The sequence below is a fragment of the Microcaecilia unicolor genome, chromosome 1 (genome assembly GCF_901765095.1).
Source record: "Microcaecilia unicolor chromosome 1, aMicUni1.1, whole genome shotgun sequence".
NCBI classification, from domain to species: Eukaryota; Metazoa; Chordata; class Amphibia; order Gymnophiona; family Siphonopidae; genus Microcaecilia; species Microcaecilia unicolor.
The window spans coordinates 608,659,005-608,685,717 of NC_044031.1; the positions used below are offsets into that span (position 1 = coordinate 608,659,005).

General features: G+C 42.0%; 1 protein-coding gene across 5 annotated transcripts in view; it reads right to left on the reverse strand.

Moving 5' to 3' along the window:
* The window catches only part of TSNARE1 (t-SNARE domain containing 1), a 956,130-nt gene that overhangs the window by 536,575 nt on the left and 392,842 nt on the right, over nucleotides 1-26,713 (reverse strand). For all 5 annotated transcript variants that reach the window (XM_030219717.1, XM_030219709.1, XM_030219685.1 and 2 more), the window contains exon 9: nucleotides 12,900-13,070. In XM_030219717.1, coding sequence (XP_030075577.1) covers nucleotides 12,900-13,070 — 171 coding nt within the window. The remainder of the gene's footprint in view (nucleotides 1-12,899; nucleotides 13,071-26,713) is intronic.

Genomic DNA, 26,713 nt, shown 5'->3' on the forward strand with positions numbered 1-26,713 from the left:
CAAGATCATATCAAGTGACATCTAACTCGACTACATCTGCTACATGGACACCTGAATGCGGAGTTCCACAGGGATCCCCCCTCTCGCTGACTCTATTCAACTTAATGATGATACCCCTGGCTAAACTACTATCCAACCAACACCTCAACCCATACATATACGCAGACGACGTAACAATCTACATCCCATTTAAACAAGATTTACAGGAAATCTCCAGCGACATCAACCAGAGTCTTAATATCATGCATTCATGGGCGGATGCATTCAGACTGAAACTTAATGCAGAAAAGACCCAATGCTTAATACTTACCTCTCAACACAATACGAGCAAATTCAGCACCATAAACACACCAAATTTGGCACTCCCTATCTCAGACACCCTAAAAATTCTTGGAGTGACCATCGACCATCATCTAACACTTGAGAGTCATACGAAAAATACAACCAAAAAGATGTTCCACTCAATGTGGAAATTAAAAAGAGTAAAACATTTTTTCCCAATGACAGTCTTCCATAACATGGTACAATCACTGGTGCTCAGTCACCTAGACTACTGTAATGCACTCAATGGTGGATGTAAACAACAGACAATCAAGAAACTTCAGACAGCCCAGAACACTGCAGCCAGATTTATATTCGGAAAAGCAAAATATGAAAGTGCTAAACCGCTACAAGAAAAGTTACACTGGCTCCCACTCAAAGAACGCATCACGTTTAAGATTTGCACTCTAGTTCATAAAATCATCCATGGAGATGCCCCAGCCTATATGTCAGACCTCATAGACTTACTGACTAGGAATGCCAACCCACACATTCCTCAACCTTCATCTCCCAAGCTGCAAAGGCCTAAAATACAAACTTACGCACGCAGCAAACTTTACCTACCTGAGTGCCAAGCTATGGAACGCATTGCCGCATTACCTGAGAAAGATCCACTAACTACTAAAGTTCTGAATATCATTGAAAACCCATCTTTTTAACAAGGCATACCACACAGAACAACAAATATAAATGCACGTGTCCCCTTTTCCCTTACACAGACCCACTTTTATCTGTTTGTTCTAAACTTCTACTATGTTACTTAAAATTTCTATGCAATAATATGTAATTATTTTATAATATCTGCTTGTTTTATACTTTTACCATGTTACTCTAACTCTATATGTAACAATAAGTAACTATGTTCTAATCCACTACCAGCAAGAACGATACATTGTAAGCCACTTTGAACCTGCAAAAAGGTGGGGAAAATGTGGGATACAAATGCAATAAATAAATAAATGCTGGCTGCTTTTACCATATCCTCCAGTGGAGGAGTGGCCTAGTGGTTAGGGTGTTGGACTTTGGTCCTGGGGAACTGAGAAACTGAGTTTGATTCCCACTTCAGGCACAGGCAGCTCCTTGTGACTCTGGGCAAGTCACTTAACCCATTGCCCCATGTAAGCCACATTGAGCCTGCCATGAGTGGGAAAGCGCGGGGTACAAATAAAAAAAATATAATAATAATATCCTCCAGCAACAAGTTTCAGAGCTTAACTATATACCTAATAAAGAAATATTTTTTCCAATATGTTTTCAATGTACTACTTAGTAACTTCATGGCATGCCCCCCCTTGTCCTTGTATTTTTTGAAAAAGTAAATAATTGATTCACATTTATCAATTCCTCTTAGAAATTTACAGATGCTATACTATCTCCCCCTCAGTCGTCTCTTCTCTAAAGATCCACAACTTCTCTAGCTTTTCCCTACATGAATTGTTCTATCCCCTTAATCATTTTGTCCTCTCTTCTCTGTAGCTCTTCTAATTCTACTATATCTTTGAGATCTGGCACCCGGGATTTCTCATAATACTCAAAGTACAGTTGCACCATGGAGTGATACAGAGACATTTTTTAGGGGGGTTGTTGTTTCATTCTCTATTCCTTTTGTAAATTCTAATTGATTTTTAGGCTGCTATCCCACACTGAGCAGAATACTTCTGCATGTTAAGGTAACTCCTACATCCTTTCTTTGGAATTCACTCTTAATGTGACAAGCTACCTATGGTAACTGCATTGAAACTTTTTGCTCTTTGTGGAGTCATTTAGGTGTTGCTAACAACGCTGATAATACAGCAAAATCATAATTCATTATTCCCAGCATTAGATTAAGCCTAAACTTTTCTGATTCAAGTCATTTTTAGATTTCTGAGTACAACACTGGATACAATGCACTTAGATTTCATTAAAACATCTGACACAATTTATTTTAAGCCCAACACAGGTATTCTTCCCTGTTGTCTTTACCAACACATTCTCCATACAAAATCAAAATAGAAAAACAAAGATCAAATGACAGGAAATAAACATTTAACTGCTCCACAATCCAATCCTAACATAGGATCTTCATCAGGAACAACACATACAATACCACATTCTCTGCTTTTACATCTTCAACCTCGTTATTTCTAACCATGACTTCATTTTAACCATGTTTTCTCTAATAAATAAAAATGACAGAAGTTTTATATGGCTTAACTAGATTGTAAACTAGAGAATGACTCAAATGTTATCAGTAAAGGGAAGGGAAGAGATATTGGCTTTAGCTCATGCCTTTTTCAGCTGCAGTTCAAGGCGACTTTACATTCTGGTACAGCAGATATTTTTCTGTCTTTGGAGGATGCACATTCTTAGTTTGTACTTAACACAGCACTATTCTAACTATAAAGATGCTATAAAGATGTAAAGGCGGTAGAACGAGAGGACATGAAATGAGATTGAAGGGGGGCAGACTCAAGAAAAATGTCAGGAAGTATTTTTTCACAGAGAGAGTAGTGGATGCTTGGAATGCCCTCCCGCAGGAGGTGGTGGAGATGAAAACGGTAACGGAATTCAAACATGCGTGGGATAAACATAAAGGAATCCTGTTCAGAAGGAATGGATCCTCAGGAGCTTAGCCAAGATTGGGTGGCAGAGCCGGTAGTGGGAGGCGGGGATAGTGCTGGACAGATTTATACGGTTTGTGCCAGAGCCGGTGGTGGGAGGCGGGGCTGGTGGTTGGGAGGCGGGGATAGTGCTGGGCAGACTTATACGATCTGTGCCCTGAAAAAGACAGGTACAAATCAAGGTAAGGTATACACAAAATGTGGCACATATGAGTTATCTTGTTGGGCAGACTGAATGGACCTTGCAGGTCTTTTTCTGCCGTCATCTACTATGTTACTATGTTACTAATGACTGTGTGAGCAATGCAGCCACACAGGGATCACATATTGCTCCCTGCCCACCGCTTCCTTTCCGGGGGGGGGGGGGGGGGCAGACACAGTGGATAAATCACACAGGGTGAAACTATAGTCAGTACAGTCCTAATCAGAGGCAATTGAGGGTTAAAGGACTCACCCAAGATCACATGGAGAGGGATTTGAACCCTGACTTTGCTGGTTTTCAGCCCAAACCAAGAAACCTAACAAAAAAAAATAAATCTTGTGGCACTGCTGTGTCAGAATTCAAAAGCTGATGTAAAAAAATGAATTAAAACTTCATATACCAATACAAAACTAGAAATCAGTTAAATGTCAGGAAAGAAAAAACAAAAAAAATAAAAGGAAAACAACTGAAAAGAAGCCCTCACCAAGAATTACAAATTCACACAAGCATTAGCACTGGAATGGAGGTGTATTCTTGTATTAATATTAATTGTCTTATAATGCTTCTTCTTAATTTGTTATGTAAGCCACATTGAACTTGAGCTTTCTTGGGAAAATGCAGGGTAGAAACTTTATAATAAATAAAATAAATACCTGATAATTTTCTTTTAAATAGCCCTTCCTATTATTCCAGAATCTGTGAGATAGTTGTGTCCATCAACCAGTAGCTGGAGATAAAGAACTGAAAACTGAGCTGAGACATATCTCTCTTGGCATTCAGTTCATAGTAACATAGTAGATGACGACAGAAAAAGACCTGCCCCGAAAGAATCGAACGATATCAGGGTGAATCGCAAGAGACATCGCTATAGAAATGCTAAATAGTAGTAGTAGTAGTAGGCCGCTGAAAAAGGACAAAGCCGCAATCTGAACCAATCCTTTCTGAAGACCTACTTGGAGAAACAGTAGGATGTGCACAATCTGAACAGAGACAGGTGTAATGGAAGTGAATTTTAAAGATTGCTTTTCAACTCTGCCTTGACCGACCAGTGCACTTGGGGTCTGTATTTTTGATTAGAAGTGATTCTGTTTAAAAATGATTGTTTAACTTTCATTGTGTGAAAATAAGTTGGAATTTAGAAGATAAGACACATTAATTTGGTATGTGAAGGAAGAGGTGGAGCATGTTTCGAGTTCAGGCTGGCCACCTGGACTAAGAAATATGTGACCACATTCCCACAGTATGGCTTGTTTACCCAAACAGAGAAATTCTCAAGCATTCTATAATTTTCCTCAGCTCTGAACATGAGTTCTAAGCCTAATAAAAAAGGGAGTTTCTATCAGTGAAATTGGGAGCTCGTCTGTGAGTAACGTACGAACTGCGCAGAGAATCATATTTCCTGGTCAAAGAAACTCCTGGCTTTCGTTGTGAACAGGGCCCCCCCAGCTGATGATAACAGCCTGGATGATGTAATGATCAGTGATGGACGTATGTATATTATAGTGTATAATTGTTTCCTTTCCTGGTCTAGAAACTCCTAGCATTGCTTGGATGTAGAGATTAGGGACCAGTGATGTAATGATTGTTTATAGGCATTGTTTCTTTTCAGTTATAATCATTGTATATAGCTTATATATATATCATTGTGTATCTTATAAGCACTGCCATACTGGGAAAAGACCAATGGTTCATCAAACCCAGCATCCTGTCTCCGACAGCGGACAATCCAGGCTTCAAGAACCTGGCAAAACCCCCAAAAATAAAAAAAAATCATTTTTAATAATGTTCAATGGACTTTTCCCTCAGGAATCTGTCCAAACCCCTTTTAAACTCCGTAAGGCCAGCTGCTGTCACTACATTTTCCGGCAACGAGTTCCAGAGTCCAACTACACGCTGAGTAAAGAAAAACTTTCTCCTGTTTGTTTTAAATCTACCATATTCTAGCTTCATCTTGTGTCCCCTGGTTCTATTGTTGTTTGAAAGTGTAGGCGGCAGGCAGAAGAGTAATCCAGGCACAGGCAAAGTCAGTAACGAGGGACAAGTAGATAAGAAGCAGACTACAGAGTTAGTAACACCTACCAAAGTAGAAGCCGAAGCATGGAGTCCAGGAAGAGCTCAGCTGATAAAGTGCTGGCGTCTGACATCAGCAGGGAGAAGAAGCACAGCCACAGGACAAGAGCAGGGAAAGGAGGAACCAGAAGCCCAATAAGAGAGAAGCAAGGGAAGCCAGGCAGAGAGAGAGAGAGCATACGCAGGTGCGTGGAAGCAAAGCAATCAAGGAGCCTGCAGCCAGAGAAGAACTACACACAAATGGCTCAGGGCTGTGCCAGTCAAGTGTGTGTGTCGACGGGACCCCGCGCAGCCCAAGGATGACGCTTGTGTTGCGGTAAGGGACATGACACATGAATAGTTAATGGAAGATTGTTCCAAAATTGAGAGGCGAAAAAATAAAAAGCACTACGGCTTCAGGACTAGCTGTGCGGGTTTTGGGCCCAGAATGACAAGACACTGATCATTTAATGATCGAACAGTGCGACTGGGAGAGTAAGAAATCATCAATTAGCCAAGTAATCTGGCATGCCTAGCCTTAAAGCTTTGAACGTCAGTAAGGCTACTTTGTAAGTTATCCTCTGCTGTATAGGTAGCCAATGATGTTTTTTTAGTAAGTGGGTAACATGATCAGTATGTTGGGCACAGTAGAGCAATCTAATAACTAAGTTCTGAAGGGTCTGCAGTTTTTTTTTACAGCTGTGCATGTCAAGCCGTCCTAAATAATGTTAGAGAAATGCAGTCATGAAACAAAAAAATGAAAGGATGAGAGTATGAAAACTAGAGTGTTCAAAAAGGTGTCTAATAGCTCGCAATTGTCGAAACACAAAAAAACAGGTTTTAGATAAATGAGAAATCTGAGGCAAGAAGGACCATGAAGAATCTAGAATAACCCCTAAATAACAGAAACTTGTAACTGGCAAAGTTCCAAAGAGACTGATTGGGCATGAAGGTCTCGGCAGAGATCCAGTAAACCAACAGAACTAATTTATATTTCTGCAACCAGGTAGCTACTGAGTCAAGAAAAGCATGGAGTGGGGCCATAGTTGGAGAAAATGGGTTGGCAGGATAAATTAGTAAAACGTCATCCACATAGAAATAAGCTGATATTCCTAATAATTGAATAAGGGAGGCCAACAAACTAAAAAACAGGTTGAAAAGAAGAGGGGATAGGATACAGCCCTGTGGAACACTACACTGTAATTTCTGAATCACAGAAGTAGAATCAGGGGTAACAACTTAAAAAGAATGGTGCATGAGAAATGATGTGAACCATGAAAATACTGTCCCCTAAATCCCAACTGTGGACAGGTAAGAAATAAGGAGAGAATGATTAACAAGATCAAAAGATGCAGATAGAGTCAAAGAAATAGCTAGGACTATTTGGTGCTTATCAATGTGAGAGTGAACTTCACTCAGTAAGGCTGGATGAGTAAGAGACGAGTAACAGAAATTAATTACACCAAGCATATACTTAATAATATACAATATAAACACCACAAAACTAAAAATATACAATATGCCATGTTCCTAAAACCATAAAACAGAAAAAATCAGTAAGCCAAACATGCTAACTCAGCTTTCACCACTAAGGACTTGATTCTATAAATGGCACCTAAAAAATTGGCGCTTACCCTTATTCTATAAATCATGCTTACAGTTAGGCACGGTTTATAGAATAGTGCTTAGCACCAGGAATTGTGACTACATTCAGGCGCAACTATTTATATCAATGAAAACCTGGTGAAAATCCCCACATGTAAATTAAGTGCGGATCCCACTACTTCTATAACAACGTGCATAAATGTTAGGTATGCCCCTCCTATGGCCACACCCCCTTTTCAGATCTGCGCAATAAGATTTATGCGCACTTCTATAGAATATCCCTAAAAAGATGTGTGCATAAATTCTAATTATTGCCAATTAGTGCTGATAATTACTTGTCATTGCCCAATTATCAGTGCTGACTGGCTCGTTAATTAAGTTGCACATGCAAATTGGATATTCGTGCAAATTTGCATGTGCAACTCAAAGCACCATATATAGAATCCAGGGATAAATGCCTCAGCAAATAAAATAGAATTAAATAGCACTATTTCCTAAATGTCAGTATATCTATTTTTGCAGGCAAAGAGAAAGATAGGGTTTTTCAAAGCTGGAGACCAGCTATTGCAAATACCCATTTTGAAAGAACACAGTTCAAGTAATGCAAGGTGGTTCAACTGCAAGGACTGAAATAGTGTACTTGAAGCCAAGCAAACAAGACAAGGAGAGGTGCACCTCATGGTCAAAAACAGTCAAAGAAGAAAGTAAGGTTGAATGAGTGGGCAACACCCAGGATGTCCACACAAAGTCACTTTATTAGTAGCAACTAAAGCAGATTATGACAAAGGGACTCAAAGGACTCAACTTGGAGTCTCATTTTTCATCTTGGCAAGAAAGAGGCTCTGGGATGCAGCTTCGGTGCTGCCTTGTTCACATATGACTGAGAGACTTGTTTGACTCTTGATGCAGGCGCAGTTACCGAAAAAAGACTATGTTGAGTCCTTCTGTCACACCCTGCTTTGGTTGCTACTAATAAAGTGGGCCTTTTACAAAGGTGTGCTAGCATTTTTGGTGCACGCTAAAAATAAGCATGCGCTAAAAGCTAAAAATGCTACCGTACCTTTTTAAAAGATCCTCAAAGTGACTGTGTGATATATTCGGTATGTATATCACTGCTTAGTTAGGGTTATATTTACTAAAGCAGTTGAAATCACGCATTAATGCAGTTTAATGTGGTATGTACTAGACAGCATTAAGCCTTAGTAACCTGTTTTACTCCAGCCAGTACTACATATACATTTTCAACCTGTCAGGTCTCTCAGGGAAATGTGAGCCCTTGGGCCGCTGTCACGGAGGTGGCAGCAGCAGGCAAAACCACCCAACAGGAGACAGGCAACCCTAAGACGGGCTGAAGAAGACAGGACTGGAGTGGCTGGGCTGGAGCTGAAGAGGAAAGCAACAAGGAATCCAGGAACAACATCCTACAGCAGGGATTAGGCTTGAGAAGCAGGATACAGGATACTCAATACAGGCTTCTCCCACAGGATTCGGGAAACTGGCACAGCATGACTGGATCTGGGATCACCCAAACACTAGGCATTCAGGGTGTCCATGGAAGCTTAGCTTGGCAGGAAAGAGGACACAGGAGCTACATACAAGCTAAGCTCAAGGGAATGGGAATGACAGATACGCTTGCCAGAGGAAGGGTTAGACTGGAGCTACAGTAGCTAACAGATAGAAAGGAGAGAAATGGCTGCAGCATCAGCCGCTAACCAACCCCAGACAGGGAGCAGAGCCACTGCACAGGGATAACAGAAAGGCTAGAAGCCCACAGAGAATAAAATACACAGAAAGGCAGAAAGCCTACAGGTCAGAGAGATACACCCAGAAAGGCTAGAAGCCCACAGAAGGGCTGGAAACCCCCAGGCCGTAGTAATACACCCAGAAGGCCTAGAAGCCCACAGATAGACTGGAGGCCCTCAGAGCAATGGGCACAGAAGGGCAGTAAGCCCACAGAACAATAGATACAGAAGAGATGGAAGCCCACAGAACAATAGACACAGAAGGGCTGAAAGCACACAAAGCAAATAATACCCTGAGCACAAAAGCAAGAAGCCCACAGGTAAGTAGTAGACTAGGCAGAAAGCCTACGAGCAATAATACCCTGAGCCAGAAGGCAAGGCCCACAGGTGAAAGTAACTAGCAAAGCAGAAGAGCTGGAAGCCCACAAGAAAAGACAAGGAAAGCTAACTGTGCAAACAGCACACTAACCTCGGGACCTAAGGCACTGCGGAGGCATTGGCAATGCAAAGGCACTGAAGACTAGAACACCAGTTCCTTAAGAAGGCCCTGACGGATGAGGTCACCCCTTCAGGCCACAGGCAGGGAGCATACAGAAGCCCAGAGAGGCCTAACCCACACAGGTGTAGTCTAGTGAGGTAATTAGTGTCTGGCTGGAAGCAGCCAGCCCACCCAGCCTGAGACAGAGCTACCCCAGGAACAGCCCACTGAAGTACAGAGAGGCCCAATATACACAAGTGTAGAGAAGTGAAGCCATTAGAGCAGCCAGCCCACAGAGACAGAGATAGAGCTAACTCAGGAACAGTATACTGAAGCACAGAGAGGTTAAACCCACACAGGTGCAGTATACTGAGGCAATCAGTGCCATGCTGGAAGTGGCCAGCACCCAGAGACAGAAACAGAGTCAACTCAGAAGTAGACAGGAACCAGCACAGACACTGATTCCCAGAAATAGGTTAAGTCTGAAGGTGGTCACGACCACAGACGTGACACAACCCTAGTAATGTTAACACACTCCCTGCAACATTATCCATAATGGCTGTCCTTGACTTGAAGTCACTCCCTTCTCTATTCAGCAACCCAGTGGAGAACCAATACCCTTCTCCAAAGCTGTCAAGGGACTCAGAGCCCCAATTCCTCTCTCCTCCTCTCCCACCTCAGCCCATGAGTGTTTTACAAGGTGCTCCAACCATGAGGGTTCCACCTCTAAGTACCCACACATCTATTCATCTGTCCAGATGCAGGAGGGCATTAAATCAGTCTGCAGCATTAGATGTTTCTACCTGCCCCAGTCTTCAACTTAGGATGGGATGGACAAAGAGGAGCTGGAGAGAAGAAGCAGCTTGGATTCCCTTTGAAGACTTCAGGGAGTAGTGGAAAAGGGGACAGAGGAGATCAGAGCCTGTGGGATCTCCTGCTGGGGTGGAGAGATTTACTTTGGGTGATGAATGGCCCTTTATAAAAAGTGTGACTATACTAGGTCCAGGCAGATGCAATTATATTTATTTGATGGGGTTAAAGCAAATTGCATAGTTAATATTTTTCCAGTTAAACACCATTTTAACAAGTTAGATATCAAACCTTGGAGGATGTAATGGGTCAGTTCAGCAAGCTGAAGAGTAGTAAATCACCGGGACCTGATGGTATTCATCCCAGAGTATTAATAGAACTAAAAAATGAACTTGCGGAGCTACTGTTAGAAATATGCAATCTGTCCCTAAAATCGAGTGTAATACCGGAAGACTGGAGGGTAGCCAATGTTACTCCGATTTTTAAGAAAGGTTCCAGAGGAGATCCGGGAAATTATAGACCGGTGAGTCTGACGTCGGTGCCGGGCAAGATGGTGGAGGCTATTATTAAGAATAAAATTGCAGAGCATATACAAAAACATGGACTGATGAGACAAAGTCAGCACGGATTTAGTGAAGGGAAGTCTTGCCTCACCAATCTAATGCATTTTTTGAGGGGGTAAGCAAACATGTGGACAATGGGGAGCCGGTTGATATTGTATATCTGGATTTTCAGAAGGCGTTTGACAAAGTGCCGCACGAAAGACTCCTGAAGAAATTGCAGAGTCATGGAATCGGAGGTAGGGTATTATTATGGATTAAGAACTGGTTGAAAGATAGGAAGCAGAGAGTAGGATTGCGTGGCCAGTATTCTCAGTGGAGGAGGGTAGTTAGTGGGGTCCCGCAGGGGTCTGTGCTGGGCCCGTTGCTTTTTAATGTATTTATAAATGACCTAGAGATGGGAATAACTAGTGAGGTAATTAAATTCGCCGATGACACAAAATTATTCAGGGTCGTCAAGTCGCAGGAGGAATGTGAACGATTACAGGAGGACCTTGCGAGACTGGGAGAATGGGCGTGCAAGTGGCAGATGAAGTTCAATGTTGACAAGTGCAAAGTGATGCATGTGGGTAAGAGGAACCCGAATTATAGCTACGTCTTGCAAGGTTCCGCGTTAGGAGTTACGGATCAAGAAAGGGATCTGGGTGTCGTCGTCGATGATACGCTGAAACCTTCTGCTCAGTGTGCTGCTGCGGCTAGGAAAGCGAATAGAATGTTGGGTGTTATTAAGAAGGGTATGGAGTCCAGGTGTGCGGATGTTATAATGCCGTTGTATCGCTCCATGGTGCGACCGCACCTGGAGTATTGTGTTCAGTACTGGTCTCCGTATCTCAAAAAAGATATAGTAGAATTGGAAAAGGTACAGCGAAGGGCGACGAAAATGATAGTGGGGATGGGACGACTTTCCTATGAAGAGAGGCTGAGAAGGCTAGGGCTTTTCAGCTTGGAGAAGAGACGGCTGAGGGGAGATATGATAGAAGTGTATAAAATAATGAGTGGAATGGATCGGGTGGATGTGAAGCGACTGTTCACGCTATCCAAAAATACTAGGACTAGAGGGCATGAGTTGAAGCTACAGTGTGGTAAATTTAAAACGAATCGGAGAAAATTTTTCTTCACCCAACGTGTAATTAGACTCTGGAATTCATTGCCGGAGAACGTGGTACGGGCGGTTAGCTTGACGGAGTTTAAAAAGGGGTTAGATAGATTCCTAAAGGACAAGTCCATAGACCGCTATTAAATGGACTGGAAAAATTCCTCATTTTTAGGTATAACTTGTCTGGAATGTTTTTACGTTTGGGGAGCGTGCCAGGTGCCCTTGACCTGGATTGGCCACTGTCGGTGACAGGATGCTGGGCTAGATGGACCTTTGGTCTTTCCCAGTATGGCACTACTTATGTACTTATGTACTTATGTAACAGAAAATTTAATGCATGCTAAGATATTAACGCATTGGTAAATAAGCCCCTGAATGTATTATTTATATTCATAAGGCAAAATCTGAAAAAAAGAATTTTGGCACTAGTAAAGACTGCAACAGACCTTAACAGATTTTGTTCATTCAAACCCCTCTTGCTAGCACATCTAATTATTTTACAAAGTGCTCTGAAACAGTTTGAAGTACTACAGCATATTACTATAGAAGCTTCTTAACAGGGAATGGCTGTCAGAGACAACAAACAGCTTTCCCAAATGTGAAAAAATTGTTTTTCATCAGCGTGCAGTAGCACATACAAGCAAAAAAGGAACATGATTCCTCTGTCCTCCTCATTGCAATCAGTATCATTTATTTCAGGCTTGATATTCTGCCTTTCACTAGAACAACCAAGGCGGTTTTAAAAAATCAATTACAAAAAAACCCAACAAAATGTCAAACCTCCTTGTCCATGCATATTCTGGACACACTCACACACAAATTAAATTTCATTTCAATACATTTATAAATCAACTGTTATAAAACTTCTAAACTGTTCAAATATATATAAACATAAAATACACAAATTACACCATCAATAAAAACACATAAAAACAAAAGCTAAGTCAACCATTATTATATGCTAACCAAAATAAATATGCTTTTAGTTTCTTCACATGAATAAGTCAAATTCTAAAACTTGTTGGTAGCAGTGCCAATCATCAAGTCCTGGGATGAAGCCTCAATGACCAGCGCTAAGACTGGCAAGCTTCAAATCTGTGCTAATTCAACCAAGTTTCCTATAAAAGTTTTTGCTCAAAAGTTTAAAAGAAAAACAAGCAAACAGCTTGAAGGAATGCCAGATAGAACTATATAGGTACCAAACATAAGTTTGTCATAGGATGATTTTATATGTTATACAGTTAACTGGATTTGGAAGACATGGGCTCTGACAGTGCCCCATGCAGCGAAATCATGCAGTCCACCATGAGGTTTCACTTCAGCAACTTCTCAATGTGCTCAAGTCAATGGCACACAACTAATGAGTTCTTCAGATAAAGAAGAGGTCATTAGAGAGACCTTATGTGCTACAATTTAAGCAAAACACCACTGACCTCTATCTGCTGAATGGATTCTTCCCGCTGGCGAACCATCTCCAGATCTTCCTCAGTGATTTCTTCCAGCAGTGCTTGGTCCTGAGTCTCACTGTGATTCTGCCACATTCCATCTCCACCATTAAAGATCTTTTCATCATCAGCCAGATCGGAGAAAGGGGCTCTGGGACTCTGTAGCAAAAAAGAAAAATGACAAATATTTTTGCATTCTAAAAGAGAAAGTTATTATTATTTATTACATTTGTATCCCACATTTTCCCACCTATTTGCAGGCTCAAAGTGGCTTACAATATTTCATGGATAGTGGAAATGAGAAAAGAATATACATTTGGTGTTACAGAAGGATTTTGGGTTGTATGGTAAAGAAATACATGATAATAATAAAGCAGAAGGCATTATTAGACATTTCTGGATATATGTGGGGAATTTCACATGTTCTATATATGAGGTTGTACTTTCCTGAAGTACAAAAGATTAAGTCCCATAAGTTGTTGGTAGATTCTTTCTCTTGTCAGATGGCTTTGACTTGGAACTCTCTACCATTTTCTATTAGGTTATCAAGAAACTATCTTCTGTTTAAGAAAAGTGGTTAAAACATTTTTATTTCAAATCTTTGTGCTGCCCAGAGGTTAATTTTAAACTGTGAGGTTTCCAGATCCCTTACTGAAAAAAAAAATTTCAAATTAAAATAAAATGTTCTTCTCCTTTACAGAAAATTCTTTTTGCAAAACCTATCTGCCCAGGCAGTGGGAAACATAACTTCCTTCTCTTCTCCAACCCCTAGGACCATAAGAAAAACAAACACAAAAAAGTGAAGATTTGTTTGGTTTTTTTTTAATGTATTCTCTTCTCCTTACGTAACAAAAATACAAGGGATAAGGCCTGCCAGTCACAGCCTTTGTTCTGGAAGCTCCTGCCTTGCAAATGACAATTACTAGGTTGTCCTTATGCTTTCTTGCAGCTCAGTGCAGGACAGAGAGAGAAAACTGTTCCCTTTCCTCAAACTACCTCTCATCTCTGCTACTAACTCTATTAGAATGTTCTATAGCTGACTCAGTGATTCCCCATTCAAACCCCATGTTGGGTCTCTCCCTGAGTCAACTGAAGCACCCCCAGTGGAGAATCCTAGCTTAAAAGCAACACCTAGTGGGTGGACTGAAGACCTGTAATTCCAGATTTCTAGAAGAGGGCCTGGGGTATTGCCTTCTAACCCAGGACTATTTCTCTAATGAACAAACTAGGTATGGCAAGGGAATATAATATGGGACCAAAATCCCCACATTGTTATAAATGAAAGCACATTGCGATAGATCCCAGTCTGGCCCCAAATGAGTTGGAAGTACAAAGGAGTAGGAAGAAACCAGTTAAGAAAACAAACAAATCTCAGAAGACTCTAGGGACCGGATTCTATATAAGGTACAGCAAGTAGCACGCATTAAATTATGTGCGTGGCCAATTTACGTGTGCTACTAAAGTAATGAGCCAATCAGTGATGATAATTGGCCAATAACAACCAATTATCATCACTACTTGTCAATAATCAGAATTTACGCACACTTCTTTTTAGGTGTATTCTAAAAAGAGGCGCACGTAAATTTCAATGTGCATAGCTGAAAAGAGGGTGTGCCCATGGGAGGAGTGTGGGTGTGTTGGGGTGTTACTCGAATTTACACATGTGGTTACAGAATTCGGGGGAACGAGTTTACATTTAGGTGTGGATATTTACACCAGATTTTCAGTGGTGGAAACAGCTGCGCCTAAATGAGAGGGGAGTCAGGTGATATTTGGCTATATTGACGACTGAGCCCAGAGATTGCAGTACTGAGATCACTTTGGCTGTAACCTGATGACTCTCTTCTGCAGAGTCTGCTCTGATGAGCCAGTCATCTAGGTACGGGTGAACCCGGATACCCTCTCAACTGAGAAAAACAGCTACTACCACCATTACCTTGGAAAAGGTTTGGGAAGCTGTGGCGAGGCCAAAAGGCAAGGCCCGAAATTGGAAATGTTTTCCCATCACCGCAGAACACAGAAACCTCGGGTGCGGGGGCCAAATTGGTATGTGCAAGTAAGCTTCTTTCAGGTCCAGAGACGTGAGAAACTCTCCTGGCTGTACTGCCGCTATGACGGAGCGCAGGGTTTCCATGTGAAAATGCCGCACGTTCAGAGACTTGTTGACTTCTTTTAAGTCTAGGTTAGGCCGAAAAGACCCTCCTTTTCGCGGCACCACGAAGTAAATGGAGTAACGGCCAGAGCCGCATTCAGCGGGAGACACGGGGGAAACCGCCCCAATGTGAATCAAGCCTTGCAAGGTCTCCTCTACCGCCGCTCGTTTGGTGGCAAAACCGCATCGGGACTCCACAAACACGTCTCTTATCGGGGCATTGAATTCTATTCTGTAGCCTTCTCTGATCAGGTCCAAGACCCACTGATTTGAGGTAATCTTGGCCCACTCCTCGAGAAAGAGGGAAAGTTGTCCTCCTATCACAGGAATCGAGGAGGGGGCCGGCGCACCATCATTGAGAGGGTCATCCATGAACTCCAGGTCTTGAGCCTGCTGCTGCGGAACGTTTGTCTGAGCGAAAGGAGTTCCTCTGCTGAAAACGGGCACGCAAAGTGAACCCAGCAGAATGCCCCGGGCGGTACCCTCTAGCTGCACGGAAGTGAGGTCTGTAAGAGGAGGGAACCGCCTGACCCTTGGAAGAAGGCCGCGGCCTATCCTCGGGTAAGCGCTGGGGTTTGGCATCCCCCAGGCCTTTCACAATTTTCTCCAACTCCTCACCAAACAGGAGAAGGCCTTGAAAGGGCAACTTCATCAACCTTTGCTTAGAGGCCATGTCAGCTGCCCCAATGCCGTAGCCACAGAAGACGGCGAGCCGCCACCGCTACAGCCATCTGTTTAGCCGAAGCTCTGACCAGATCATAAAGGGCGTCAGACAAAAATGACAAGACCGACTCCATCCGCGGTGCCACCTCCGTAAGGGGCTCCGCTCCATCTCCGGGCTATTCCACTGCCTATTGTAACCAAGCGAGGCAGGCTCGGGCAGCGTAGCAGCTGCATGCAGACGCCCGTAAGGATAGGCCTGAAATTTCAAAGGACCGTTTCATAGCTGCCTCCAGGCGACGGTCCTGCATGTCCTTCAGGGCAACTCCTCCTTCCACTGGGAGGGTAGTTTTCTTTGTCACAGCTGTGACCAGGGCATCCACTTTAGGCACAGCTAGGCGCCAAATGCTCCTCACTTAGAGGGTATAATTGCCTCATAGCCCTGGCGACTTTGAAAGGTCCCTCGGGGTCAGCCCATTGAGCCATGATACGCTCTTGGATGGAGTCATGCAAAGGCAAGGCTCAAGCAGGCTTCTTCGTACTTGCCATCCTCGGATTACCGGAGGTCTCAGTACTCCCAGGGTCTTCTATAGAGAGGGCCTGCAAGGCATCAGTAATAAGTGCTGGCAGCTCATCGCGGTGGAAAATCCTCTCCGTGGAAGGATCATCTGGATCCGGTGGCAATCCTGCACCTTCTTCTGGCTCTCCAGACCACGAAGGCCTGCCAGACCCCTCAGAGTCCTCACATCCCGACCACGGGGGGAAGGGGTGCGCCACTCTCTGAAGGGGAATCCAACCTTCTGCACTTGTCTTGCGGCCATCTATCAGGGGAAAACGCGCCTGATGGCCAAGGCTTGACTCCACTGGACCACTGGAGGGGATACAGAAAGCAGGGCCGCAGAGGACCCCTGCGGAAAAGCTCTTTTATTATGCAACAATAAAACAAATTCAGGGGAAAATGGCTCACCCTGGCCTCCCGGTTCCAGTCCAGGGGAAACAGCTCTTTTATTAGCCTTTACACGAGGCGCCCCTCCAGGCTCAAACCCCTCCGCCTCAGCGGGGGGTCGCGCCATGCTGTTCCAAAATGGCACCCGCTGCCAGCTCTACGGAGCGGGAAGCAACATCGCTCGCCATGCTTGGGCCGGCTCTACCGTCTGAAAAGCACGCCTTACAGAGCCCTGCTGCAGATTTGCGCTTGCCACAAATGAAACAGCACTTTACTTTCTCAGCAGCCATCGCCGAAAGCGGCGGAAATTCAAAATGGCGGATTCGCGCCCAAAATCTTCCCGAACGTGGGCCCTCCCCAGAGGAGCTACAAAATGCTCTTACCTCACCAGACTGAGTCTCCGAGCTCCGGTCACGCTGCACAATCAGAAGAAAACCTTTTCTGGGATCGCAGCGCCAAAGCGCGACACAACTTTTTTTTTTTAAACGCTGTGAGGAAAGTTTGAGGCAACAGCGAAAGAAGCAAATTTCCAACTCCGTGGGAAAGGCTGGGAAAGGGCGAACCTATGTGCCTGCATCCACAGCGTGGGCAAGACAGGGACAGGGCTTGCCTATTTGTCTACTTCTACATCGGGGGCCGGGTAAGGCAGGGAAAGGGCTAACCTATTTGCCTTTAAAGTGGGTACCATCAGCCACAACACCCCTGCTACAACTGGCAAGAGCACAGGAGCCACCCCAGGCAGATTTTCTGAAGGAGCTTGAACAAGCTGCAACCACCCTGCTGGGGAGATAGAGAATACTGAAGAGGCAGATGGAGCTAGCTGGCCATGAGGCACTATGGTTTTTCAGTGCTCTCTATCTCCCCCTGCTGGTTGATGGACACAACCCACTCGTAATGGCTTAATCTGCTTGATGACAAGGAATGGCCTATAGTAGAGGTGGGAACCTAAAAGAAATTTTGTCTCCTGCAGCTCTAAGAATATTGACCCACGTGAGCGACTCTGAAGTTGGACACACTAGATGCGGATCATGTCGGATGTGTGACATGATTTTTGTTAAACAAGATTTTTTAGATCCGCAATCAGGTAGGAATTTTGTTCTTCGATCTAAGACGTCCTGCACATCTGAATTTATGGATTACGGTATTATATGCCCGTGCAAAAAGTTATATGTTGGACAAACTTCGAGAAAATTAGCCACACGGCTGATAGAACATAAAAGTAATATATATATTAAAAAGACTGCAGCACACTGAGTTAAAGAAAACAATGTGTTTGAATCTTTGAGATGTGTTATCCTACAGCAAGTCAATTTCAATGTTAGAGGGGGTGACAAAAAACCTGTGCTCCTACAACAAAAACAAAAATGGATATATCGTCTGCAGACATTGCACCCAGGTGGACTCAACTCTAGGATTAAGTGGAGCCATGTTTTCTGAAGAGTGGGACTTTAATTTTTTCAAAATCATTCATTGGTCAGTTTAGACCAGTGGTGTCTCTCATCGGATATTTTAGAGCGCCATGTTTGTGATCAGCACCAGACAGAAGAGCAGAATGCAGGAGTGAAGTGACATGTTGATAGCAGTGGCCTAGTGGTTAGGGTGGTGGACTTTGGTCCTGGGGAACTGAGGAACTGAGTTTGATTCCCACTTCAGGCACAGGCAGCTCCTTGTGAGTCTGGGCAAGTCACTTAACCCTCCATTGCCCCAGGTACAAATAAGTACCTGTATACAATATGTAAGCCGCATTGAGCCTGCCATGAGTGGGAAAGCGCGGGGTACAAATGTAACAAATATAACTATAATATATAGTTCTATAGTAAGCGTGAGTTGCTGTAAGGACATTTCCATTCAGAAACATTTCTGTTATTCTTCACAGATAGTCATATGGACCACGGACCCTGAAGCAGGACCCAAAACGTGGCCACTGTTGGCCGTGGAAAGAAAAAGAGACTGTGCCACTGCAAAGATAAGTTTCTGTTTATTAAGAAATTAACAAAATTAAAAAAAAAATTTCAAAAAGCATTAAAGAGACGATAAGAATTTATGGAGGTTGTTATGCCAATGACGAGAGTGAGTGCTCTATAAAGTTGAAAGCTGTTGAGCTGTGAATAACGGATCACTTGAGGATACTTGAGGCTTTTCCTCCATTTCTCTAAGATAGCAATTAAGAAACACCACGCTAATATGAAATAAAAGGATTTATGTAATTGATGAGCTTTAGAAGTATGCATATCCTTTTTCTGGCTCTATTAGTGGATTAGATTGTTAATTTGAATATATCATTTGAATCATGTTATGTTACTGTGTTTTAGCTCGAACATTTTTAACGCACAAAAATCGCTAAGTAGTAATACTAAAATATCAGTAACATTAACATAGCTTAAGATAATTAACCGCCCCATTTACTAAACTGTGCTAGCAGCTGCCACGTGGCAATACCGACACAGCTCATTAAAAGTGCATGGACTGTGTTGGCATTAGCACACAGCAGCCACTAGCATGGTTTAGTAAACAGGGGGATAAATGTTATTTAACAGTAATACATAAGCATAATGACTAAGGGGTCCTTTTACTAAAGTGCGCTGAAAAGTGCCCTGCACTGGTATATACATGTGTATTGGATGCAAGCAGATTCATTTTTTAGCGCACCTGCAAAAAAGGCCCTTTTTTTTGGCCTAAAATGGACGTGCGGGAAAATGAAAATTGGCACGTGTCCATTTTGGGCCAGAGACCTTACCGCCACCCACTGACTTAGCAGTAATGTCTCACAAGTTACCTGGGTGGTAATTGTCAGCGCGTGTAAAATGCCGATTACTGCCCGGTTAGTGCCGCATGCTAGAAATTTTCCGGCACGCGTAAAAAATAAAAATACTGGCCGGGCCACGCAGTAGCCGAGCGGTAGTTCCGAATTGGCACACGTTGGGCGCACACAGGGGTCTATGCTTCTTAGTAAAAGGGCTCCTAAATAAGTACGTAAAAATTCTTACTGAAATTCAAAGTACTTGCTGAGAAAATGGCAAAAAACTCTAGGGGTTACTTTTTTTTGCCCCCACCTTGTATACCAGCTCATTCAGCTATTGGTTAGAAAGGGGAGAATGGTGGCTGCCATGGAATTTTCAGCCCCTTGCTACAGAATCTATCACTGAATTGCTGCAGAAACCAGAAGCTTGGACTATGAGTCAAAAAATATAGAGAGGTCTATGTTTAAGATGTATGATGTGAATGATTGTGTTCAAGGCCTTGCCACATTACATAAGTACACAAGTATTGCCATACTGGGAAAGACCAAAGGTCCATCAAGCCCAGCATCCTGTTTCCAACAGTGGCCAATCCAGGTCACAAATACCTGGCAAGACCCCAAAAAAGTACAAAACATTCTATACTGCTAATCCCAGAAATAGTGGATTCTCCCCAAGTCCATTTAATAACGGTCTATGAACTTTTTCTTTAGGAAGCCGTCCAAACCTTTTTTAAACTTCGCTAAGCTAACCGCCTTTACCACATTCTCTGGCAACGAATTCCAGAGTTTAATTACACGTAGAGTGAAGAAATATTTTCTCAGATTCGTTTTAAATTTACTACATTGTAGCTTCATCGCATGACCCCTAGTCCTAGTATTTTTGGAATACATTTCACATCTACACTTCACATCTACCCGTTCCACTCCACTCATTATTTTATAGACCTTGCCACCCCATTCTTCCTGTCACCAATGTCGTTCCTGGTGGGCAGTAGAAATCTGTAATCAGCTGCGCCCTTATGCTCTCACCTACGACTGGATCACATAAGAGGAAGACAGGAGGCCTGAGGTAATGTGTGTGTATTGGGGGTGGGCGGTGCAAATGTAAACACTGACCCACTGGTACTGGATACCCATAATATGCCACTGGCAAAAAGTGCTCAGAAGGTGCTGTTTCCCAACAGGACATATTCAGACCATTAGCTAGCATCATTAGGCAATATTAATTTGGCTTTTGCTCACACCTTGTTCAGTACTAGCTCAAGGTGTGTTACACTCAGGTACACTAGGTATAGCACTGATAACTCCCAATAACACCACTTTTGAAAACCTCCTCCAGAGCACAGCATCCCATTCTTATTGTGTACTTATAACGTGTGCCGGCAAACAATTTTAACCAGAAAGTGTGGTAGATATGGCCTGGAAGTTAACTTGTAGACCTGATTTCTGCACAGCTGTTTCTTAATGGAAGAGCAGTAATCAGAGAGAAGAGTCTCCTTCCGCCTCATCACATCTTGCTGCGCACCATATGCCACTGTTTTCTCCAGCCATTCCTTACTGAATGAAGTATCTGCTCAGACTCCAGAGGAAACAAAATCATTTTAACTCTGAAATCTATTTATTGAATTGGAAAACCAGAGTCTAACAATCCATCAGCTGGTTTTGACTATGTTCCTCCCTCTCCCATACCACAACAGCCAGTTTACAGCTAACTAAACATTTAAGACCAAAGGATTCAGCCAAAGTCCGCATCTGTGACAGAGATTATTTTCCAATAGCCATTTCCACCGTCTCTTACTGACCTCAAGCTGCGCTTACAAAGCATTCTTCCAACACAGCTTAAGTAGCACTGCACGGCACTCTACGATTCAAGTTACAAATGAAGCTTTTTCATTGCAGACAAGCTGTCCTAACTTTGTCAGATAGTAGCACTAGATATCTGCAATTTATTTAAACACCATGGTCAGTATTTAAACAAATAAAAGTTTACCATATTAACGTAATACAGATTGAATTGCAATAAAGTTCATAAAAGTATGTTTGAAGCTTAAAAATGTAGTCTGAAAAGCCAACAAATCCCTGCCTAGTTATCTTTACAGTCTCACGTTCTCCCAAACTGCGCTGCTCATAGTTAATCTGAACTGAACCCATGAATTGTGAAATAAGGCAGATTAGAACATTTCTTGATTAATTTTTGCTTTCAGATGTTAGTACTCAACCCCTTTGGAATTAAAATAACTCCTTGACCTGTCTGTTGTTTTTCTTTCACTCTCTTTCTGGAGTTTTATTTAGCTTTTGTTATGATTGGGCAAATAATAAACAGAAAAGCTGAAAACAGTGAACAAATCAATGGCAGATGCACAGAAAGCAAAGAAAGTTTAAAGGGACAATATATACTTCAATAAGCCTCTAAATCCATTGTTCTCACGTGTCAGGTATGTCAGAACATCTAAGAAGTTGCACTTCACAGTGATGGGTATGTTTCTAAGCATAAGTCCAAGCCTCTAGCAAAATTTGCATACATGTATGTTTGTATTTTAGAGTTACTATACTAGAACATGGGTCATAGATTTAAAAACGACTGACACTAGTTCTAGTGTAGCTTGGTTCTGATCCACTGTTTATATGGAAATGGATGGTATGGCGATTACTTGAACCCAGAATGTCCTCTACAGTAACTCTACGGGTACTGTCGCCACTTATCAGTATCAGGTCTACTGTCTCCTCACCATGTGTTAGTCCCTCAACTAGTTCAATGTCTGAGAGAGACTTCACGTATTTAACTACTTCTACTTAATCTGCAAGCTGGCATACTCCAATTTATATTAGGTAGACTTCATTAAACCTCATTACCTCCACCTCATCTTTACATGCTGCCTTTTAGATTATTTCTACGTGTCTATTCTAACTTTCCTCTAAGTGATGGTGTCTACTAGGGCTGAGACTTCTACAGACTGAGTCCAGATCCCCATGAACTTCTGGGAATTGTAGTTTAAAAGCTTTTAAAGGAAGCCTTCAGTTGCCTGAATTTACTGAAGAAATATTTCCTTGCTTCTATGCTTTCCTACTGTGAGATAGGCAGCACCCAGCTGCCTATCACAATAGATATTTGTTTCCTCAGGTCTTGTTAAGATAATTTATATTAATTCAGTAACTCATTGGTCACATGATGTCTCAATTACCTTTATTGTGTCTCTACCATATAATATCCCTTCCACTTTTCAACCTAAGGAAATAAATAGAAATAAAACAAACAAAAAATAAATAAAACCCAAAGGAAATAGGTGATATCTTTTTTATTGGACTAAATATATACTTTTGACAAGCTTTCAAATGCAGAGTCCTCTTCTAAAGGTCTGATCCAAATTATGGTCTGAATTCAACCACTGTTAGCAGTTGATATTTGTACATTCTGTAACAAGTATATGTTGTGAATTATTGGAATTTGTTTTTATTTATGTGGATGCTTGTGTTTGTGCCATTGCAACCAATTTATCAAAGTTAATTCGGAATTAGCATAGAACTTAAAAATCTGTATTACACAAATCACTAATAGATAGATTGATTTGGATTTCAGCAACCCTGACATATGAAACAAAGGTTTTCTGGGGTCGAAACTGCTATTTCTTTAAAAATGGCATCCCTGCAAGTCTACTACATTTAAACATCAGAAAGTAGAACGCAGAATCTACTGGGTGGGAGTGAGTGAGAGGCAGGAAGTATACTTCCATTTTACCAAAGGTGGTATGAGTGGATAAATAATCCTATTTCTAAAAATATTCAGTCACTGGGAAATACTGCTAAATATTAGTATCCCTAGGGATTCCTAAACAATCATGAATTATTCAACCCTAGCAAACAAAAGGGCTCTTTATATTTTTCCTCTTTACCTCATTTACGTCTTGTTTCATGTTGTACTTATCTTGTATCATATATCAAGTCTTATGCCTTAGTTCTCCAGCTTATAGTCTTAAGGATTTTGATTTAATTCTTATACACCTTGCTCTGAGATATTAATTTCTTTTTGTCTTCTTACTCTGGATTGACCTGCTGTTCATCTTTTACGTAGCTGATATATCTTACTTTGTTATTTCTAATAATGTGGGTCTCTGCAGAGAACCTAAAGGGAAAACAGAGTCAGACACTATAGGGGGGAAGTAGGATAAGAGTCTGCAAGGAACAGCAGTATTAGAAATATAGGTAGAGCGATGAGAAAGACTTCATGGGAAGCAGAATAAGAGCGTGATATAGCGGACTATAAGAGCGGCTTTCAGAAAGACTGAAAAAAAAGAGGAACATGGAGAACCACAGGGGAAATGATGAATGAGATGGCAGAGAGAACATCGAGAGATACTGCAGAGGAAACAGCCCAGAGAAGACAAGGGGGAACAGAGAGAGAGGGCATAGGAGATTTAGGGAACTGCATGGGGATTCAGAAATCACACTACAGCAGAAATGCTAATTTGACCACAAATATTTTGCTACTATAAAACACAACCACCTGTAATGGAGGTTTTCCAGAGACAGCCAGATGAATCAACTGCACAAATGGGTTACAGCATCCAATAATGTACATCTCTCTCAGAAGCCGATGCTCAGAAGTCGTCGTTAATAGCTGGGTGCGTTTATAGCTTTTCCTTCAGCAGTGACTCCATTATTTTTCCTACCATCAACATGAGGCTCACTGGCCTGTAGTTTCCTACTTCCTCCCTGCCCCCACTTTTGTGAAGAGGGACCATATCAGCTTGTCTCCAATCCTGTGGAACCTCTCCTGTCTCTGAGGATCTTTTAAATAAATCCTTAGAGAGGTCCCACCAGGATTTTCTGAGCTCCCTCCATATTCTGGGATGTATCTCATCTGGCCCCATAACTATGTCCACTTTCAGATTTTCAAGTTGTTTATAAATGCTTTCTACCGTGAATGGTGCAATATCCACTCCATTCCCAGATATTCTTTTGGCAGCTGACCACGGTCCTTCTCCAGAATTTTCTTCCGTTAACACCGAGAAGTATTTGTTTAGCATGTTCACATTATCTTCATCACTCTCCACACAGCTGTTCTCAGCATCTTTCAGTCTTACAATCCCATTCCTAGCCTTTCTCCGTTCCCAAATATATCTGGTCTACTGTAGTCTTTATTGCAACCTCGCTATTGGGATGCCCTACTTCTGAAAATGCTACCCTGGAGGTTCTGGATTTCAGTTTTCTACCTAAGAGCCTAAATTTGGTTTCCAGAATCTCAGTCCCACATTTTCCTGTGTACATATACATAAGATAGTAGGCTGCTCCTCAGCACTGTCTAAAATCTTATCCAGGTGACAAGGGAGCACTTCTCAATTTATTTTGTGCAGCGTCTCTGGGCTACCCTTACCCGCCATTTCTTTCTTCTTTTTTTTTTAATTTAATTTTATTAATTTCAAACAATTTACAAGCTCAAAACACATGAACAAGAAAACAGAGCTCAATTAAAATAATAAAAGAAAAAAAGGATATCACAATATAATCTAATAAGAGAAAAAATAAAAAGAAGGGAAAAAAGAATCTTAAATCAATATCATTTACAGTACGAAAACATTTCTAACATTACCCTTCCTTAGACCCCAAAAGAAAAGAGGGGAGAGACCCGTTGATAAGGAGATCCAAAAAGTAAAATAAAAAGGAAAAGGCCTAGCCAAAGTACAAACAGACAATATTTATAGCTAATTAGATGGTACAATGCTGGTTACTTTCTTTAGATCAAGAAAAGATCAGATGTTCTGGGCCAAAAAATACATATTTCATTCCCAAGTAATTCACCACACATCTACACGGGTATGTTAATAAAAAAGTAGCTCCTAATTTTTTTGTTTCATCTCTCATCAGAAGCAATTCTTTCTGTCTTTCCTGGGTTGTCTTAGTCACATCTGGGTATAGCCAAATCTTTTGGCCATAGAAAGAACACCAGAGTTCCTAAAGTAAAGTCGCATAATAGAATTTAGATCTTGTTCAAAAACAAAGGCAAATAACAATGTTCCACTTTCGGAGGTTTCAGAAAAAGAATTCTTCAAAAACACTGAAAGATCTTTTAACTCATCCTTATTAGAAGAAGATTGAACTTGTATATCCATCATCTTGCGGACTGGTAAGTAAACACTCAGCAGGATTTTAAGAGTTGGCAAAAAATAAACTTTATTAAGTGGAGGCATAGATTTCTGAGGCAACTTCAAACATTCCATAAGAAACTTTTTTAAAGAGTCTGCAGGAGTTACTCCCATCAATCTGGGGAAATTCAAAACTAAGTTCAATCTTCGAGTTTTCTAGTTTTTCAAATTTCCTATGCATACATTTCTGATCTTTTGCAATATATGACACAGTGTCTATAAGATTTCTTATTGCCCCTTCTGTATATGAAACCTGATCCAGTCCTTCCTGACAAACTTTATCCAAGTTCCGAGAAAGTAATTCAACTTTACTTACTAAAATCAAAGTTTCTGCCACCGACCCTTTAATAGTTTCATCCATTTGTTTGATACCTAACAAAAGCATTCCCAGCGATATCGCCGTGGGAGTAGTCAACGCCTTGACCTCTCCAAAAGATCCACACTCAGTCACACCAACTGCAGGGGAGTTCCCACCACCAGAGGCCTCAGTTACCGATAATTCCAGCGGCTGAGGAACTGCTGTCTCCACATGTAGGGTGGCTGGACATGGCAGAGTATTAGCTTCCGCTGGGGACAGAAAAGCGTCTTGCCCCACAGGGTCCGACGCTCCTTCAGTGGACCACACAGCAGGGCACCCATTCCAGTTCAACGGCTGGGGTTTGACTGCAAAATGGTCCACTCTGCTGGAGCGGGGATGACGATCCAGCTGGCGTGGGTAACGCCTTCACTATCCCCTTACATTTTGTATGGGGCATATCAAACAGGCAGGAAAAAAGAAGAAAACCTCAGCACAGATCCTGGAGCACCATGGTTCAGCATCTGGCCACCATCTTGGCTCCTCCCCTCCCGCCATTTATTTATTTTTTGGATTTGGATAATGGCTACAGCAATGCCTAACTTATATGCCTGACTACATTAGAAACATTATCGACAATACATTTAGGAGGAAGTTTCATAACTGGCTCGACTAGTGACAAGTATATAATATAATTTATTCTGCTGATTATGCATGATTTTTCCAAGTAAAATTATATGTGTGTTTCCAAATGTCATCTAAATCCTACTCCAAGGATTGCCTCAGCCTATAGTAAGTTGAACTGGAATTACACATATCAATTTATATTGGACCACCCTATGTTATAGTGGACCATTTCCAGGTATAAA